The sequence below is a fragment of the Notolabrus celidotus genome, chromosome 7 (assembly GCF_009762535.1).
Source record: "Notolabrus celidotus isolate fNotCel1 chromosome 7, fNotCel1.pri, whole genome shotgun sequence".
Lineage (NCBI taxonomy): Eukaryota > Metazoa > Chordata > Actinopteri > Labriformes > Labridae > Notolabrus > Notolabrus celidotus.
In genome coordinates, this window is record NC_048278.1 from 3058106 (window position 1) to 3079814 (window position 21709).

The 21709-nt window shown below is 43.4% G+C and overlaps 1 protein-coding gene across 2 annotated transcripts in view; it reads left to right on the plus strand.

Annotated features, from left to right (window-relative positions):
• The first annotated feature begins 4997 nt into the window (after positions 1 to 4997).
• The window catches only part of tusc3 (tumor suppressor candidate 3), a 136754-nt gene continuing 120042 nt past the window's right edge, over positions 4998 to 21709 (plus strand). For both annotated transcript variants that reach the window (XM_034686902.1, XM_034686903.1), the window contains exon 1: positions 4998 to 5159. In XM_034686902.1, the coding sequence (XP_034542793.1) occupies positions 5055 to 5159 (105 nt within the window). In that variant the 5' untranslated portion in view covers positions 4998 to 5054. The remainder of the gene's footprint in view (positions 5160 to 21709) is intronic.

Sequence of the window (21709 nt, forward strand, 5' to 3'; positions counted from 1 at the left end):
GCGTCTATTGAATAGCTCAGTAGAGAGCACAGAGGAACATTTGTTGAGGGAGTCGGTCAGAGATAACGAACATCATATTAATGAATCCTCACTCTTTCTCTTGTGCTCCTTCTCCTCTGTACGTCTCATTCTCTTCTTCACTGCTTCCCTCACTCTTTCAAGAACATCTCTCTCTTCCTCCCTCCTCTCTCACTTCCTTTGTGAAATCCCTCTTTACCCAAACATCTTCCTCCTTTTTCCCCCCTTTGATGTTTCACCTCTCTCTCTCTCTCTCTCTCTCTCTCTCTCTCTATTGCTCTCTTTGGCTATTTTCTGCTCCCCTGTAACTCAGGGACCTCCTCCTCCTCCTCCTCCTCCTCCCCAAACCCCTCTCTCTTTCTTTTCCATAAACTTTGCGCTGTCGGGCAATTAATCATTTTTTCCCCAGGACTCGTTATTTTTTTTTTTACAAAGGAGCAGCTGATATCGGGTATGGACAGCCAGTCCTGTGCCAGCTGGAAATGACATCACCCACCTCTCCCCTCCTCTCCTCTCCTCTCCTCCCTGCCTCTCTCTGTTTTTCAGAACACCATAAACAGTTTTTCTGTCCTTTCATGCTGCCTCACATTTCCTTGACTCTGCTTGCAAAGAAAAGTAAATGCACTAAATCCCTTTCAGTTAGCACTCTGTGTTTGTAGCCGTTACTGTTTCCCAAAAACAAAGAACAGCTAAAAGCCTGAACTTAATGGCATTTCCTTTACAAAAACCCACTTCAGTTTATCACATTTAAAAACCACTTCCAATGGGTATTATTCAGAAAGGCAAATCTTAACATTTAACAATTCCTCTCTTAACTCGGAGCTGCTTCCTTACTAAGATTTTGTGCTGTACTTATTTTTATCCTCTGGTTCCCTGCTTTAGTGTGTATTTTTACCTGCCCCATTACTCCAAAGAGCCATGCAGCTGTGCACTGCGCAGCAACTGACTTAACAAGCTTCTTTGTCTCTCTGCTCGCTCGCCCTCTTACAAACCTCCTCTCGACTGTGATCAGATAGGAGCTTTATTCCTCTGCTCCGATGCAAAGTGCAGCTGTTTGCTTCCCGAGATGCAGAAAGGGAGCAAAAGGACAGACGGCTATTGCTGTGCAGCACTTGATACGACATGAAAGTTTAATACCAAACATTGTGACTGTGGTCAGTTGAGGGATACTCTACAAATCTTTATGTAAGTTTGGGTGCTGGTCTAGCTCAGCAGTTGAAGCGTGCGCCTAGTATACAGAGGCTGCAGTCCAATCACACACAGCACTGTGGCTGTGGTTGTGATCTCGACCTCGGTCCCCGACTCTCTCCTCCTCACATTTCCTGTCTCTCTCCAGCTGTCCGTCCTACCTAATTAAAGCAAAGATGGACCCAAAAATAACAAAAGAAAATCTTTATTTGACTCAGGATTTTGTTTTGAAATGCTCTCTACATCTCAGCTTAGAGGGGAAAATATTTTGTGAATTTATTTTAGAAGAATAGAAACACAGCAACAAATGTAAAGCAGCAGCAGAGCCTGTATGGAGGCTGGACTGGGTGCTTGAAAGGTGCCTTGAGCAAGGTTTCGAACCACCCTTCACTGTTATTCCTCTATTCATGCATGTTTATAGGAGCCTGATTGTGCATGCGTGTGTGTATTGCATGATCAATAACAGCATGAAAAGAAAGCAAGTTCCCCTCAGGATTAATGTACTTCTTCTTCTTCTTCTTCTTCTTCTTCTTCTTCTTCTTCTTCTTCTTCTTCTTCTTCTTCTTCTATGCCCCTCAAAGTAATTTGAGTTAAACACAGGGTACTTGTGCTCAATGAAGAAACCCACCCTACTACGCCCTCTACTGATGAGTTTAGTAGCCTTCCACATGGCTCCTGATGTCCCCCAAAGCCTGAGATAGAAAGGACAGATAGAGTGGGCAGAGAGAGCCAGCACATCACTGGGTTTATCACGTGCGCTCCTCCCTTCACTGATGTTTCCTTTAGTTATGCCCACAACACCTCAGAGAGATTAAACAGTTAGCTCCAACTCCCTGGAGCCACACCCTTCCAGCAGATCACCAACTTAATTACACAACCCATAGAGCATCGCCACACTCAGCGGACCCAGGCTTCGTACATGCAATCTCCAGGCAGTGACAACACTGATACTACCTACCCTCACACGTGACCTCTAGTGACCCCCCCCCCCCCCCCCCCACCAACCAAAACAAAGCAAAAAGAAGAGTCTGAAGCAAGATGTTAGAAGACAGAGGAGGTAGAGCTGGGACAAGGAGCTAAAGCCAGGAATCAGCTCCGCCGTTAAGGCTGCATGCTCTACCTCCCTCTACTCACTTCTTATTTTTTCTGAGCGATGAAAGGAGAGAAGACAGAGAAGGAAACAAAAAAGGCTATATTTTATTTTTGGCTCCCAGCTTATATTATTCATCCAGATACACTTACTTGTTTGGAATTAATCTGCATCACTTTCAAAATGTTGAAAGAAACACTGTGGTTCCTGCTACTTCATGGCATTTTGTTTCTGGTTTGTGAGTCTTTTGTGATAGTAAACTGATCAAGTCTGGATTTTATAGAAAAAACATGCATTTTAATTAACTAATTCCTTTTTCATATGCATATTTAGTGCATTGATCAAATAATCTGCATGTTTCCCAGTAAATTATTTTCTCTTATGGATAGGTCTCCACTAAGCAGCTGTCCCTTTGATAAAATGTTCACCAGATGCAATCTTCGGTACAGTTGATTAACTTTGTGACCTTTACATTCAGTTCTCAAAAAGTTCAGAAACTTCATTCCTGAGTAATGACCGTGCTTTGACAATTTTCAACACATCAGTTCAATTGAAATTCTGCAACAATCCCAGCGAGTCTGGGAACGTTTCCATGATTGAGCTGCTCTAGACAATGAACCATGGTTTAACAAGGCTGCAACACGTGGTGATTGTTTCACGCTGCATTGGCTTTAATATTCCAACATGCTTTCATTTCGGAAGTGTGTCTGTGTGCACGCATATGTGTGTGAGTGTGTGAGAGACAAACACAAAGAGAGGGAGAGAAAGAGGATTTCAGTTAAATCCTCTTCCTTTTTCAAACACAAATAATCACTTCGTTTATCACTCCCTAATTTATGATTTTTGAGTTCATTTCGGTATTTATTAATTTGTCATCAAGTTTCGCTCCAAGAGTATCGCTCTCATTACCGTTAAGCACACGATTTTAGAGTATTGGTTTCTTCCTGCAGGTCATTAGACCTTGCACAAGCCACTTATGCATCTATTTCTACCTCCCCTTCTCCTCCTCTCACTGCCTGCTTTCCATAACATATCAGCATGCATATTACACATTTCCCCTGATATCTACCGCAGTGTTCAATTCGATTGATTTCAAAGCTAGTGTTTGTTTTCATACCAGCTGCTTAGGTAATAAAATTAATGTTCCTGCACTTGGGGGATTGCTCTGCACTTCAGTCTTCTTGCTTTCTTGTATTTTACTTCAACAAAAATGATATCCAAAGCTTGTTCATCCAGAGTCAGACTTTCTGAGAGGTGTGGCTCACTTATTTAATTAAAAAATTCAATGTTTGATGCTTTTTAAATGTAATATGTACAGATCCATCAGTGCACTTGAAACACTTTTTTATCCCCTGAAAGCAAAATAACGTGACTAAGAGCTGAATCCTCCATAAAGGGTGTTCTCCCTTGCCAACAATCCAGCAAACAGACAGAAAGCTCTTTGAACCACAGTGAGTGAATGCAATGTAGCAAACTAGATTAGGCGCCACTTCCTCGCTGCTGCCTTCAGGTCAGATCCGGAGAAATTACACCAAATAACTGCAAAAGTCGAGAACCATGTCCAATGAAATGCAATTCAGTGCAATTTCTTATGTATTATAGATGATATTCGCAGCTCTAAAGGACATTTCTGCTGAGAATGTGTAAAAGATATAAGTAATAAGTGGTGATGCATTGTACTGCAGTAAGTTTTAGCCATGAATCTTGTAGAAAGTATTTTATTTTTTAATATGATCGCATGGTACGGGCACTTGGATGTCAAATGTAGAGGTACATTGACTAGAGTGGTTAATACAGCCAGCAAGATTAGATTATAGGGCAACAACTGGTTCCACACAGTGATAGAGATGCACAGATTAGTAGGAAGAAGGCCCTGAACATCACAGGTGACCCGTCCCATCCTTTGCGCTACCATGTTGAACTGCTCCCATCAGGTCGGCGTTTTAGACTGCCCCGAGCCACAAAGAATGTTTACAAGAACTCTTTTGTTCCAAGAGCAATTCAATTATTCAATTCTTAGATTGCAAAATCAAACCTAACTTTTTAATTTTAGCAAGCTCTTAAAATAACAAACTGTAGCATCCCCCCTCATTTACAGGGGCTTTCCTAATTTTTATGACCTCAATTGTAGGATGTATATATGTATGTATGTATATATACATATATATGTTTTATATTTTATATTGGCTCCTTTAAGGAATTCTGCAGGCCATCAGCGTTTAGGAAGAACCCCAAGCGCTCTCTCTGTTCTTGTCTACAAATGTTGTATTGTCTGTTTGTCTGTGTGAAGCTGAGGGCAATTTTCCACATTGTGGACAAATAAAGTTATAATCTAATTTCAGGTGCAATATCAGGAGAAACAATAGTCTGCACGGCTCTGACTGTGAGACCTTTTTTTTTTTTTTACAGAAGATAAAAGGAAGTGTGGAGACTGCACAATCAGAATTATATAGTAGTAAGAATGATCTCTCTCTCAATACACCGTTCAGACCAATCAGTATGCCACGTTGGAGTATTAAGCAGTATTTTATGATTTAATAGCTTAATGGTGACGGCCAGGCCATAACTGGGACGTCTTTAGTAGCTTTAATGAACAGCATTACGTCTCCATGTGATAAAACAGCACGTACGTACATTTCCTTCCAAAAACTACAAAACCCACAGGCGTCCGCGCGTGAAAGCTCTCGTCGCTGATTGGTCGACACAGAATCCAATCCCCTGCCGGAGACGTGTCTCACAGCCGAAGCATCCTTCCGTCATGGCGTCTGTTTGGGCTAAATCCATCGCTAACCTGCCGGTCCTGTCTGTTCTCTGCCTCCTGCTGCTATGTCTGCCGCCGGGTGGAGGACAAAAGAAGAAGGAGGTAATGCTTGTTTCCTCTAAATCTGTTGTTTGGTGGTGTGTGTTTGTGTCGCCTCAACGGGAGAGTGCAAAATGAACCTGCAGCCGGTGTTAAGCTAGCGACTGTTGGTGAAAGGAGACAGGAAGTGGGTCTGGAAGACTAACTGTTTTGGGGGTCTACAAGCTCCAGGAAATTAACTATCATTCTGAGAATTATTGTGAACTCTTACCTGCTTTAGGGGTTTCCTTTTTGGTAAAGAGCTTTGAGAGTTATCGCTTTCTGTTAGCGTTACGTCGCCTGACTTCCTAGCTTACCTTCACCAAGCTTGTGTTGCTTTAATGCAGCCCGAACTGCTTTATTCAGAGAGTTTGTGTGACCGCGGAGTATTATCAAAATGATCTCCCTTAAAACACACCTATATCTTCTTACGTTTACTGTTCACAATGAGAAAATATCCGTGCGTTCTCTGCGAAGAGGTTTTATTTTGGTAGTACTGAGCACCAGAAGTGGTAGTATTTCCGGTAGCTTTACAGACGATGCTACAGACAATAACTGTAATATACATTTTTATGCTAGCTGCGGTTCCTGGTTGTAGTTTATAACACCACCCCTGAGTTTCTATCTGTGCAGTGTAGGAGATTGTACTGTGGTTATTTCATTCAGATGAAATCAGGCCAGTTTCGGATGAGACGGAAGTGACAGGAAGCTGCGGTGTGTGTCTGCTCCATCTGTCAGTGAGCAGAAATGACTGTTTGCATCCGCCTCGAGCTGACCGAGGTGACTTTAAAGCTCATAAATATAGATTACTGTTTGTGCAAGTTGTTTCATTTTTCGTTTTACACATCGCACCTCTTTAATCCACTGATGTGAAACAGGGTTAAATTTAGTAAGTGCAATTTGCTGTTTTTTAAAGTCTCACAAAGGACCATTATCTCATTTAACCCATCTGCAGTTTTTTACTCTGTATTATTCATGTTACATATTTTATAACATCAGTCTAGCTCATTGTAGAACAGATATATTTGCACAATTATCTTCATGATCTGTCTTTTTCTACCTCCACTGGCATCTATGAACATCATCCCAAATCTACTACTACAATCAGGCAGTTAGAATAACAATGGGAGGTGTGTTTTTGGCATCATTTAGTCACAGTCTTTAACACAGTGTTGAGAGCATCACCTGAATTAATAATGATCCAATTAAATAATCCATAAATCAAGTGAGAATAAGATATTTTTAAAAATACTATGCAAAACAAGAACACTGCACTTTGTAAAATCAGACTGGATGACAATCATCACTAGATGATTAGGTTTTTGGGTTAGGGTTGTCTTGATTTTCCAAAGGTGTAAATATTAATATCATATAACCTGGTTCCAGACATCTTGATAAGGCCTCATGCTTGCTTCTGGATTTTCTTCCTGGAGTCCTCTGATAGAAACCAGGACCCTGTGTGGTGTTTGATGGCATGAGATGGTGAGGAATTAAGACACAAACAACTGCACATGGATGATTAGACACCTGGATGCTGTAGAGATTATTTAGAGGATGCAGGTTTCTCATGTTCTGTCTTTTAACATGTTTGAAATCACATCAAACCTTGTAATACAAACCTGGTTAGGGCTCCAAACTGAGATACAAATGAGTATGTAAATATAACCAACCTGTTTGACTGGGTAAAGCACCTTCTGACCAATGGTTTTATCACACAGTCCTGCTTGTTTGAGGTGAAGCCAGCTGGTGCTGACATACTGAGCATGTGCAGAAGCTACCTGGCTGCAGGATTGACTAACCAAAACACACATTTAACTTTGTTGGGTCCAGTTCAGCGCAGATCAAATTCTTGTGTTGGTTTGAAGCTGACACGTACCACCACGGAGCGTTCAATGACTCTTGTTCCTCTTCTTCTTTTGATTTTAAACGTATATTTTCTGAGCATTTTCGCCTTTAATGGACAGGTCAGCTGAAGAGAGACAGGAAACATGGGGAGCAGACAGAGGGAGAGGAGATGCAGAGGTTGAAATCGAACCAGCGACCTATGCGACTTGAGCGGTAGCCTCTGAATATGGGGCATGCTTAGATCCCTAGACCAAGAGCTCCCCACTAATCTTCTTTGCTAATCCGGTAGATAACACTGCAGGAGCCTACATCATCTTTTTTAAATGAGTAATTCAAACTAAACTTCTCAGACAAATGAGCCCTTGGACATAATTTAACATTATAAGAAGTACAATGACAGATATCATGCTTGAGAATAATATATCTGACATGTATTTTAATCATAGACTGTATAAAATATGGACGTAGTATCTGTGACGTCACCCGTCTGTTCCTGAGCGCTGTTTGGAAGCCAATCGACGGCGGCAGCCATATTGGAACCAGGCAAAGTGTGACGTAAAGGGGCGGAGTTTGAGCCTCCTAGCCAACAGCTATGTGTTCCCGTCCTGGAGTCCAGTCAGTCATGTCCTTATTTGGGCAAAAACTTGTAATCTTAATATTTTCTGAACTGTTGCATTAGAAAAAAATTCACCTCCCGTACAGTGTGTGCCATCAGAGAGATTAGCTTCGTAGAGCCAAGCCGTTTTTTGAACCAGGCTGTAAACATGTTTATTAATGCTGCAAAGATCGTCTTTTTCCCATTCATGTCTATGTGGTTCCCGGTGTTTCTGCAGCCAGCCTCAAGCGGATTCTCCATGTATTGCAGTTTATAACACTTCTGCATGGGCTTCATAGTTTGAGACCGAAGGTTGCTGCTTGATTTTAATCTTATAGTTTGACCCACATTCCATCTGTTAACAGGAGTGAGGTGGAGTTTATGGCTTATTCTGCAACCAGTCAGTAGAGGGAGCTCTGAATCTTTTGGCTTCACAGTCAGTGAAATCTCATGCCGTCCATTTCTACACACAGTCTGTGGTTGGCACAGTCCAAGAAGAAGGTTGGCCTCTTTTTGCCTTCACTTTTGATGAGCTGTCATGCCATCCATCTTTTTACTCGATGTCTTTTTTTTACTCAAACATTCATTTTTACAGTCACTTATCCTCCCTTACATAACTGCTGTTCAACCTTTCCACTAAGGGACAGTCTGCTGACATCGGTGCTTATTTTCAGAAACACCTTGTTTCACTTTCACTAAATGACACCAGGGAGTTATCCGTTATAGCCACAGTCTGCTGTTTGGCTTTTACCGGCTCAAGGACACTTCCACATTATCTAATGAGTGACAGAAGGAGCACTTCTCCATCACATACTCGGCTGCAGAGTATCCAGCTGTTGAGCTACTTCTCTGGCACCAACACTTCCTCTCAACTTTCCGGCTCTGTATTCTGTCCGTGGGTTTATCACTTTGGTCCGTTCTGCCTGAAAGACTGTGGCTCTGTAGCGAGCAGCGCACACACTTACAGATACTTAAGCCACAGGAGAGATATTGAGGGGTTATAATGTGAGAAATGCATCCTCCCAGTTGCCCGCCTGGGGCTACCCAGAAGAGGCGGAGGAAGATCTTATTTGGGCTGAAAATGGACAAAACGGTGAAGCAGCATTTGGCATTCATCTCACCAACTTTCACTCACTGCCCTTCATAGCACCTCAAACTTTGGCTCCTTTGTAAACTTTGCAACATTCAAATCTGTCTTAAATTCATTTGCAAATCATAAGTCGGGAGGATTAATTGTGCAGTAGTTTTTTTTCTCTTGTCACGTTTGGTTATTTTGATGTTGTTTCCTGTTTTGATTTTCTTCTCTAGCTTCTTTTTTAGAATGCTACTTCTCATTTTATAAACTGTAGCCTATCTGACTTTTATAAACTCTGACTTTGCTTTCTATTTTGGTTCATAATTTAACACCAACTTACTCTCATGCAAGAAGATAGTGGTTCATTTAACAGTGTCTGCATGTGCGTTTAAAGCCTTCCATTAGCTTTGAGGTTATATATCTTTTTTTGAGGCTGTTTTAATTTAATACAAAACCACTTTTTCATGTTTATCCTCAATTCTATGTAATAAATGAAACTGAAATGAGAGAAAAACACTGTAGGGAATGTAATGAAAACTTTAAAAGAGTGGACAGACTTAAACTTAAGTCTTACCCGGGACTTCCACCAGATCTGCTGTGGTCCGGCTCCGTGCTCTCTCTTCCGTCAACACCCACTGGTTGTGTTTTCAGAACGCAGCACGGAGCAGGACCTCCAGACAGCTGGAGTCATGTGACCAAGGTTTTCCCTCTATAAGACAAGATAAGTTAAGATAATCCTTTATACGTCCCATCCATCCATCCATCCATCCATCCATCCATCCATCCATCCATCCATCCATCCATCCATCCATCCATCCATTATATTGACCGCTTATCCCATTAGGGGTCACGGGAGGCTGGAGCCTATCCCAGCTGGCTTCTGGCAGAAGGCAGGGTACACCCTGGACAGGTCGCCAACCCATCACAGGGCGAACACAGAGAGACAGACAAACATTCATGCACACACTCAAACCTACAGGCACCTACGAGTGATCAATCAACCTGAGCATGTTTTTGGATTGTGGGAGGAAGCCGGAGTACCTGGAGAGAACCCATGCATGCACGGGGAGAACATGCAAACTCCACACAGAAAGGCACCCACCCGGCCAGGGATTCGAACCAGGAACCTTCTAGCTGTGAGGCAACAGCGCTACCCACTGCATCACCGTGCAGCCCACAACAGGGAAATTGATGGAGTTACAGCAGCAAACTGTCCATCAGAGACGACAGCTTGGCCATAATTCTCCTGTCAGCCACCACCTCCACAGGGTCCAGGACTGAGCTGGCCTTTACCTGTTAGTTCAGTCTTGCTCTCCCGTATCCTGTCCGCCCACAGCAGGTGAAATCCTTCCAATGTGGCGTTCGTGTCCGGTGTTAGCTCTGTTAGCATGATGCTACCGGAATGCTACCTGGAAGGACAGGTCCATGTTGTCTTTTCTTAGCTTGCACCTCAGCACCATCAAGGTCCTAGCCTCCTTCTCCTCAGCTCACAGGGAACATCGGGCCTAGCATGGTTTAGCATCGACATGCTACGGGCAGCTAACAGCTGATCTCGTATGTATATAATGTTTCCATGGATACACGCAGGATCTCAGGACACACACAGGAACAAAAATAGTAAAAACACCACTGCAAATGTAGCCAGTTTGGTGTCTATGGCCAACATATGAGTCATTAAAAGTCATGACAGGCTCCAAATACAAAGAGAACTAAACAGACATGTTAGCTTGTGTGTTTGGCTGTCCCATCAGTGTTTGTGTTTCATTTTGCGTGTTTGCAGTGGCTGGTCACTGATGAACCGGATAATTTACCCAAAAGCAGGTGATTTTTCGTGAGCAGATGCATGCTGGTATCTGATTGGTGCATTAATTTGCATTTTACCCTTTACTGGAGGTACCATTATCAACATGGGCTTCGACTTAAGTCTGTGCATGTGCATTTATTAGTTCGTCAACGGCTAAAGTCAGAGTCTGAACCTTTACTCATCACTCTCCTTTACCTCCTTGTATTAAGAGAAAATCTGTCTTTGAGTTATTCAAACTCTAGAAAGTAAAATATTGTGTTAAAAAGCAAAGCTAATTTCCCTTTTCTAAAGTTCCCTGTCCTTGTAAGGCTTATCAAGATGGAGAGAGGGGTGGGTGGAGCATTAAGATAAAAATAGAGTCTGATAGGGAATAGGAGAAGTTAAGGAGAAAGTTAAGCAGAGAGATTGTCACAGACAGAGGGGGGGAGAAAGAAAGAAATTAAGAGGGAATAAAAAAAGAAGTTAGGGCAGCTGTGGTGGACCCCTGCCTTTTTAAATCAGGCTATATGCCCCTCAGGGAGGGTAAGAAATAGTCATGGAGAGAGAAAGAATATTTATATCCCTTCAATACTGCCTCGTTCATCACCCCAGCTCTGCTAGATATTATATCCAGCTTGTGTTGTGTTTCTGTCTTAAGGCTGACTACAGCACAAAGAAAGAACCAATGTAAGCACTTCCTGCACCGAGGCACACGGAGTCCGGGGAGGGAAAGACGGGGAAAAAGTCCAGGGCAGCGAGTCTGTGGCATGGAGAATTATATATCAAGAGAGTTATATATCTACAGAGAGAGGGAGATTGCAAAGTATCGGGCCTGCTACCACACCCAGGGACCGGTCTAATAAGTGGATCGGAATAATAAGAGCTTGCTACCTCTGCACACAGAGGTGCAATAAACTACTGGGCAGAGCCTTCAGGGCATAACCTGAGCCACTTGCTGAGTTTAGACCGGGGCTTATGAAGCTAAACACTGTGTAAGCACTATTGACTCTGGGTTTTCTGTCTGACCTGCTCATTGGAGAATAAAGCATAGCTCAAGGTTTACACATTCTGCACAAGGTCCTTAGGTTTTATGGTACAGATAGGGGTGTGCATAAAAGGTTTGTAAGTTTGATGTGGTCGTTTCATCTGATTCCTAAGGAGAAACAAAAAAAAGAGTTGGGGACAAAAACAACAACTGTACTCTACACTCCAACTGGTCAACACCTATGACTTTCACAGGTTTGTTGTTCTCTATCAAACTGCTATTTACTATCATACGAGACTCGTTATAGGCTTGGGTTTTCCACAGACAGATGGACAGCTGTGTTATTTTCCAACATGGCTGAATTTCATGTAGATTATTGATTCTTGCAACATGCTTCCTCTTTAAAACAAGTGCTTGGTTTGTGCTCCCAGTGGGACTGACACATGAGATGTTGCCCTTGGGTAAGTGCGGAATAATATATTGTTGGACCGTTGCATCTGCACATCTGTAATGGTCACATTCAAGGATGTGCAGGGTCCTGTTAGCAATGTTAACATAGAGTCCCACAGTGCACATAAAGTGTAGTGTTTAAACTTAAGTCTTACACCAGGTCCATGTTCGATCCGCTGCGGTCCGGCTCCGTGCTCTCTAGTCCATCAACACCCATCAGTTACATTTTCAGAAAGCAGCACAGAGCAGGACCGCCAGACAGCCGGAGTCATGTGACCGAGGTTTTCTAGCGGTAATCACTGATTGAAGGATTCTCCTCCTCCTCTCCTCATCCATGTTGTCTTTCTGGTCCTCTGAAAACCTCTGACCTGTTGACTCCAGGCCTGGCTCCGCTCATCATGACTTTGGTTTGTTGTTGTAGTTAAGTGAAATACGATCTGGTGATAACACAGAGTGTTTTATTCTGAAAATTAACTGGATGTTTTCATTTTGTTTTGGTGAAACCTGACTTCCTGTCCCGCTCCATCTGCTCTGTTGAGATTGATGCGTTGTGCTCCAGCATCCGGCAAAAATAGAAGTCTTGTGTATCTGATCCAGAGGACTCCAACCTGCCGGATCAGAGACGCAGCCGGAACGCAACGGAGTGGATCCAGTGGAAGTTAACACATTGACTAGAATAAAAATAGATAAATAAGATTCACTAGAATCGAAACCGGTGCTGTGACGGATCTGAGACGGACTGGACATGGAATTTGACCATAAGCAAACAAACACATTCACAGATGCTTACATTCTTATGATGACGATATTTGGTTTGAATTTGCTCAAAAAGGTGTAGGGAAAGCTTTGACTTTAACTTGATATTTCTAAACAAATCTTAAAATTAATCATCCAACTACCATTTAGTTAGCTTTAATATCATGATTATCATTATTTCCAAAGAATAACAAACCTTCTTTAATTTGTGATTGCACAATAACAAAAGCATGCAGCTTGTGCTTATTTTTTAAACTTGAAAATCCTGAATGCATCGCTGCATACCGAGCAAAACGCAACCCGCCAGCCTTCATGTTACCTTTTAACAAAAAGCAGCTGTCTTGACGTTCATGGAGTCCAATCTAAACACAGATACGTCTACATGTTTTCTTCAACATACAAATGAAAATATACATATTTCTTGTGATATAATGGAAGATCAACACCTTTTAAAGTGCTAAAACAAAACGTGTGACCAGCCTTGCAGCTTCTCCTTGCTGTAGTCTGTTGGGGTTAGCGTCAGTACACGGTTTTAAGTGACTTTACAAGTTTAAAGCCGATGAGACAGAAGAGGGGAGGTGAAAAAGAGTGAAAGAGAAGGGGAGAAATTGCAATGGGGGAAAAAAAGCAACCAGGTCTGACACGAAATGGCATTTAACATTTATCCTGACTGCAGCTTTATGCTAAACTGCTTCAGTTCATGATGTTATATTACCTTATTGCTCTGCCTGCGTGTGTGTGTGTGCACACATCTGTGTGTGTTAATATCTTACTTTGGGGCCATAAATAACCTGTCAGTTAGACAGGCAAGCTTAGACCGAATTGTAATTCCTAATAAATCTCAAGGCAGCCCAGTGGAGGGGGGTGAGCTCTTTTCTAACTTTGTTTCTTTTAGTGCTTTCTACCTTATTAACCAACAAAGCCTAGAGGTTAGAGATGTAGGCCCCTCCACCTCCACCTCCACCACCTCAGCCATCTCCTGCTGCATCTATAATAACACTCACAGATTGAAAACATCAGTGTGTGATTGTATTTGACTGAGAAAATGAGAAAAAGAGGGAGAACCAGAGAGATGATTTGAGATTCCCTGGATGAATAAATGTTTTCAGAAAGCTGTATTAGCTCTGTTCGATTATTTCTAAGTGGGGATGTGATGTTACGTCATGAGACAGTTCTGAACCACACAAAGGATGATTCCACTCGTTGAGATGAAAAAGGAATCCTGATACCTTTCTCAAACAGCAGAGGGCGCCACCTGCTTTTGAATTCTCTTGTTTAAAGTCTTTCATATCAGAATAAGGCCGTACAGACATGGCGGTTACAGGTGAAGATTTAGCAGCAGGTGTCCCCCAATACTTTGAAGACTCCCATCCACTATCAATAAACAAGAGGACGGTCTCTCTCTCAAAATAAAAGCACCACAAATATGTTTCTATCAGTCAATCTCTACTCTAAACCTTCTAAACAAACTCCATTACTTCACTTTTAAAAAATACTAGCCCACCACATCGAATGTATCTCATCATATAAGATCACATCATACCATGATTCAGTGTACTGTTAAATCCCTGTTTCCAGGTGAAGCGTCACCTTGCAAGGATTCTCTCTGGCCACGAGAATATGGTCCTCAAATCCATCCAGACCTACGAGAGGAAGACACTTTCTCTGCTTCCATTACCCTTGTCTACAGTAAACGTTTCATGACAAGTGTTTTCAATAAGGCATGTCTTATGACAGCCTCTCTGTCATGGAGAGAAACACACAAACACACACACAAACATACACACGCACACACAAACTTTAAAAGGCTTTAGCTCTGTGCAGAGTGTTAACAGGCTTTCTGCCAGTGAAGCAGAAAGACTAAGAGTTTAATAAGAGAGAATCATCAGATATCTGTGACAGACAACACACACACACACACACACACACACACACACACACACACACACACACACACACACACACACACACAGTACACAGCATTAGGAAAAGCTCCACCATAAGGCTTTCAATCTAACAACCTGGTACATCGTCAGGAGTGTGTGTGCATATGTTAAAATCTGTGCTCGTCCACTTGTGTCTGTGTCTGTGTGTAGCAGTGTGTGCTTATCTGAGTTTGTGTGTGTGGCCTGTGAACCGTCACAGCAACACAGGTCTGTCTGGGAGGATAAGAGTGAGACGTCTTATCAGCCACGAGCCAGACAGACACACAAAACACACATCCTCAGACACATTCCTGCACACACACGGTGGGATTATATGCCACCTCATATTGGCTGTACGGTGAGGCCTGTCGTTGGAAGGATGGAGGGGGGGCGGGGGCAGAGGAGAGGAAAGAGGGGAAGGGAGGTGAGGCATGGGGGACAAGAGGGGAAAAGTTGAGAGATGAAGTGAAATTGGAAAAAGGGTTTAGGGAGAAGAGAAGAAAGAGGGGAGCAAAGGCGGCAGTAGTGACGCACACCAGACGCAAATGAAATTCTGGCGAGTGCATTACATTAAAGCGAATTGAGCGACGCGAATGACATTATTTCTTGACCAGTTCAACACGCTACTCCCTGCATTCGCTTATTCGCAAGAGTTGAAATATCTGATCTTCAGCGAATCATTCGCTCCTCGATGAGCCAATCAGCATGGAGATCCTCTGGTGACGTAGGATATGAAGAACGGACCGGCTAACATTCACTGATCTGGGAACTGAAGTAATAACTGATAGCGTCTGTGTTTGTTTTGAATCAAGAATAAACAGGAGCTTGCTTGGAGGACTGTGAGCGAGGAGGTCGGATTATCTTGTAAATTATGAAAACTAAATTCTGTCACACGATTCCAGCTATTGGTAGCATTAGCAAGCTAGCACTGCCCCAATTAGCATCACTAATTTGGTTTCAGCAGATGTGTGTCTAACATGAGTCTGGTCCTGCTGGAGGTTTCTGCCTGTTAAAGGAAGTTTGTCCTTGCCACTGTAACTTGCTAAATGCTGCAAAGTGCTCTGCTCATGGTGGATTAAGATGAGATCAGACTGAGTCCTGTCTGTACATGGGACTGGATCCTATCCGGTCTTGATGTTGGGTCCTTATTAATAATAGAACATGGAGTACAGTCTAGACCTGTTCTGTTTGGAAAGAGTCTGAGGAGAACATTTGTTCTGATTTGGTGCTGTACAAATAAAGATAGATTGATAGATTGATAGATTGGTTGATCACTAGCCTCTCGCGTACGGGCGAAAGGAGTGAGTTATTCGCACGAATCAAGCGAGTAAACAAAGAACATTCTTGCATTCAAATTTGCACAAATCAAGCAAAATAATTATTTCCTTCACGCCTGGCTTGAACACGACATAAGAGTGATGTAGAGGAAGAATGATCAGGAAGAAGTATGATAAAAAATTAGCAAGACTGGTGACCAAGGTCTCAGCATTCATAGTCTGGATACAACTTGGGATATCCGGATGTCCTCACGTCAACTATCAGATTGGAGCAGATCCGGGATTTTTTTTTAAAAGTGGTGTGGTGATCTGCATTTGAGCCAGTTATCTCAACCTTATCATTTAGCTCCAAAGAAATGTGGAAATTCAGTTAATTACTGGTGTTAGATCATGCTGCCCACACATGGTCTGATATACCTAAACAGGAGCCTATGGGTATGCACTAGTGGTGCAACGGATCATCATTGATCCGTGATCCGTACGGATGCCTCTCCACGGTTCGGCACGGACGTGGTCCGCGGATCGGTTGATGAAAAAAGTTGCGCGTGTTCACGTGATGACCGCATGTTCAATCCACACTCACTCGTCAAGCGCAGCGGTAGTCGTGGCAAGTGAAGGAGCAGAGGAACTTGAAAACCCTCCTGCATCTGTTCTGTCACATGTATTGGAGCATTTTGGTTTCCCTGTGAAATACAGTGAATGCTGAATGTGCTTGAGCCACGTTATGAAATTCAGTCGCGCACCCACTAGACCAGAGGCCGTCAATACGCGGCCCGCGGCCGCCTATTTGTGGCCCCCGAACTGTTATTCCTTCACTCTGTGTTTTGGTCGGGTCACCTCGTGTTTACCGGGACTTGTCTCCATGTCAACGATACGCAGACAGGCTGTTAATGGGTCACTTAGAATTCAATGCTGCGAGTGAAATCTTTAACTTTCACTTTGGTTTATGGAGCAGTTCACATATTGGCACTTTGCCAGCTGTAGGACCCTAGAATGCACGAAAACGGTGTGTTCCAAGTTTGCAGCTCAAAGAAAAGTGGACGGAGAAAATCAACGATTGAAAGAAGAATGGAGTTAACCTTTTGAAGTTCCTCTGCTCCTTCACTTGCCATGCCATAAAATGCAGTGAATGAGGTAGGACTGGGACCACAGATAGGGTGCTTTGCACAAGCTGTACATTTTGAGTTGAATCTTGTTTTTATTTTATTGGCAAAAGTTTAAAAGTGTTTTACAAAATAAATGGAGGGACAAAGTTGTGTTTGTCTTTTTTTTTTTTTTTTTTTTTTGATCCGAAAAATGATCCGATCCGTGACTCAAAACCGTGATCCGATCCGAACCGTGAGTTTTTTGATCCGTTGCACCCCTAGTATGCACTAATGGATGGATGTCCAAGTGAAGGGGCTGCCATCAGACGGGGGCCCCAAGCAGTTGGGGGTTTGGTGCTGTGCACATTGGGCACATCTGCAGTGCCCAGGAATTGAACAAGCAACTTTCTAGCAACCAGTCCAATTACCAAACTTGGTCCGCACCCGGCCTTGGATCGGCAACCCTCTGGTTCCAAAGCCAAGTCCCTACAGACAGAGCAACTTGTCATCCTGCAAATGGTTCATGAAATACTATGTCCTAATGTCCCTCCAGATTTTCACTCTTCATTCATGATCAATTCAAGAACTCAGGGAAAGGTAACAACTTCCTGAATGAAAACAGACTCATGGTGTGAGACAGTCATTGCTTGGTGATTAAGCAGATTTATTACCTGTTGATGAGTGAGCAGGAAGTTGTGTGCACAAAGTGACATGGAAAGGTAATACCCGAGTGAGTGACTGACAGGGTAATTGGCAGTTCGGTTCGGCGATGATTGAGTGAATGAGTGACGGCATTAATAACTGAATGGCATATTAAGTAAGTAACTGACTACATGATTGAGTAAACGCCTCCATGGCTAATTCAGCAAAAGAGAAGAAGACATTTTAGAAGGAGCAAAGTGCCCATACATCCGGAGAATGCCACAGAGAAATTAATGTTCACAACAACGGGGGAAATACACCCTTCAATCCTCTCAGATTGAAACAGGGCTGGCCCTAAAATTAGCCTCAGAAATGTCAGGGAAATGGCAAAAGAGCAAAGAGGGAAGGGAAGACGGAAGAAGAGAGAGCAAAGGAAGGACCTGATATAAGAAAAAAGGAGGGAACAACGTAAAAGAACAGAGAGAATTCCTTTTATGACACCACATAAATATAGAAATGTCGAAGGCGGGCGCGGAGAAGAGAAGCTGAAGTAAAGAGACACAGGGGAGGTGACATGGGAGGGGAAAGGGGATGGAGAGCGGGAGATGAAAATCCTTTTGCCACCCAGAAAATTTGTTACCGAGGTGTTGGAAAGGGGTGGAGGAAGAGGAGGGGGAGAAGGAGGAATAACAGTGGAGGAAAATGACTTGGGAACGCAGGCCATCAGTCATAAGGAAAGCAGGCCTGACACTGCCGCATCAATAATTCAGATGACTATGGCTAATGAGCGAGATCCAAACAAATCACCCCTGAATTCACGGAGAGAACATTGAAACATTTCACTGCACAAAATATGGCGGCATTATGGCTGCCTCTCAGCTGCAGTTTGGTCTGCGCTGGCAGTTCCAAAGGAGAAGGAAGTTGGATTTAATATTCATCTCCCTTGGACCCTTGAAACGGTCACATTTATTTTTATAGGCGGGAAAAGGGACGAGGAGAATCAACCGAGACGGAGCGATGGCACACATCCATAAAAGATGACAACCAAAGGAAAGTTTCATTTGACAAAAGACAAAATAAAGGCAGAAATAAACATAGGCTGGGTTAAGGGTGGCGGAAAGCAATGAAAAAGGAGGAAGATTGAAGGACATGCTCAGATTTTGAAGCCCAGGTCAAACAGTTTGCATTGCTTTGGACGGATGACTGTTACTCACACACTCACAGCAAACAACTTCCTTCTTTCCAACTACAACTGGCAACCAACAAAACCTTCTGCACATTCTCACAACTCAAAGACAGGAACTCACTGATACAGAGTGTGTGTTAGGATGTTTTTAAGCGCTTGTTTGTCTGGTGACCATGCTATCAGTACACCAACCAACGTGCAGACGGCTTGTATTATGCACCAAAGGCAAAAAGGCACTCAACATGTTATAAATGAAAAGAATCCGCCTAGAGTCTGGGTTGTTGTGTTGAAATATAAGAGCTATCAGTGTTAAGGTACTCACTTCTGATGAGAACTCATCCAGCAGACAGCATCCTGATGAAGTTGAGCATCTTTTAATGGGCCTCCCGGAGAACAAGACCGGGAAAAAGCTATTAAGTGAAGATCAGAGAGCTGCTGTTTGGGCTTTTCCTAAATTTTCATTAAACCAGCTTTAATCTGTTGAAAGTTGGAAGAGGTCAAAAGGAATTCAAAGTCTCTTGGACTTATTCTCACGCTTTCAGTGGTGGAAAAACTCATGGCAGAGTTTATCTGTCTTCTTGGACCCATAGGGCTGCAAGATACTGAAAAAACAAGATACAGCAATATTTTCCTTATACTAGATGAATTCAGGGTGTTTTTGTTTACTAGTGAACATCCATCCATCCATCCATCCATCCATTTTCTTCCGCTTATCCGGGGTCGGGTCGCAGGGGTAGCAGTCCAAGCAAATTGACCCAGACATCCCTCTCCCCGGCGACACTTTCCAGCTCCTCCTGGGGAATCCCGAGGCGTTCCCAGACCGCGTTCTGGGTCAGTACTAATGAACAACAAATCTTAAATCAAAAGTCTAGGCTCTGTCTTTCCACTGGATCCATATCCGGTCCGTCTCCAATCGCCACAGCACCGTATCTGATCAATCTCAACAGAGCAGATGGAGCGGGACAGGAAGTCAGGTTTCACCAAAACAAAATGAAAACATCCGGTTAATTTTCAGAATAAAACACTCTGTGTTATCACCAGATCGTATTTCACTTAACTACAACAACAAACCGTCATGATGAGCGGAGCCAGGCCTGGAGTCAACAGGTCAGAGGTTTTCAGAGGACCAGAAAGACAACATGGATGAGGAGAGGAGGAGGAGAATCCTTGATTCAGGGTTTACCGCGGGGAAACCTCGGTCACATGACTCCAGCTGCCCGGAGGTCCTGCGCCGTGCTGTGTTCGGAAAAACGCAACTGGTGGGTGTTGACCATAGACTGTAAATAAAAATGGACAGCGTTGCTCCGCCTCTTCCCGTTGTACAGTTCTGAAGCCAAAAAATCCCTCTCCTGGGCGCCGCCATTGTGCAGCCAGAGCCTGTGAAGCCTTTGTAATAAGCTCCGCCCTACAGCGTAACGTCACAAGACGCTGTGTGTCCTTTGAAGTTTCACTCTACGGCGGCTGTGAATCAAAGGAAACCAGGAAGTAAAACCCCGTTTTTTAAACTCTGATAACTAACGAAAAATAAACTTTTCAGAAAAAAGAGGCCTTGGACACAAAACAGTCAAATACTAACTACATATCACCACAGCATACGGATGTGAGAAACATTCGTACCACGTCAATCAATCAATCAATCTTTATTTGTATAGCGCCAAATCACAACAAACGTTATCTCAAGATGCTTTTACAAACATAGGAGGTCTAGACCACACTATGTCAAATTATGAACAGAGACCCAACACCAAGACAGGATAAGACTCAGTCTGACCCCACCTTAATCCATCATGAGCATTGCACATCGCAGTATTTAGCTAGTTACAGTGGAGAGGAAAAACTTCCTTTTAACAGACAGAAACCTCGAGCAGGACCAGACTCATGTTAGACAGCCATCATGCCTCGACTGAGTTGGGTCTGGAAAGACAGATAGAGGGGAGTAAGAGAGAGAGGTGATAGTGATTAGACGAGTAGTAGAAGCTGTTGGCGCTGGAGTCCAGCACGTCCGTATCAGCTTGAGTCCAGATCGTCCACAGCAGGAGGACGTCTACGGCAGCTCAGAGGAATCTACGAGACAATGGAGCTCAGGGACTCCAGAAAGGTCTATGGTTAGTAACTTTAATGGGACAGGCAGAGTTAAAGTAAGTGATGAAGGGGTTGGGGGGAAGAAGGTGAGCTAGGATCCCAGTGTCAGTGTGCCAGTTCCCCCGGCAGTCTAGGCCTATAGCAGCATGACAAAAGCTGGTCCAAGCCTGATCCAGCTTAACTATAAGCTTTATCAAAAAGGAAAGTTTTAAGTCTACTCTTAAAAGTGGAGAGGGTGTCTGCCTCCCGGACCCTGACTGGTAGATGATTCCAAAGGAGAGGGGCCTGATAACTGAAGGTTTTACCTCCCATACTACTTTTAGAGATTTTAGGTACAACTAGCAAGCCTGCATGTTGGGAGCGTAGAGTTCTAGAGGGGTAATAGGGCACTATGAGCTCTTTAAGATACGAGGGTGCCTGATTTTTAAGGGCTTTGTATTTATTTTTTAAAGTTTGACTGCTCCCCCATTCAAATGAATGACCTATACTGCAGCCAGCCACCAGGGGGCAGTCACACTGCTGAAAGCCTCACCACCAGGGCCGTATCTGGCACGCTTGGTGTTGACGGCAAGAGAGCACAGAGCCGGACCGCAGCGGATCGAACATGGATCTGGTGGAAGTCCCGGGTTAGACTATGGCACAGCTAGCTTCATGCCAAATGATAAATGAATGTGAGTCTTATACATCCTGTTTAAACAACCTTGCACTCCTCCAACATTGTCAAGAACGAGAAGCATGCATTAGCATAGATGTCTAAAGCTAATCTGTGAAGTCAGAGTGAGCCGGCGAGTATTTGCAGGAGGTAATAAGTTGCGTGCATGTTATTTTCTACAGTCGAGAAAGTACTGTGGTATGTTGCACTTACACAGAACAAATCCACTACAGTGT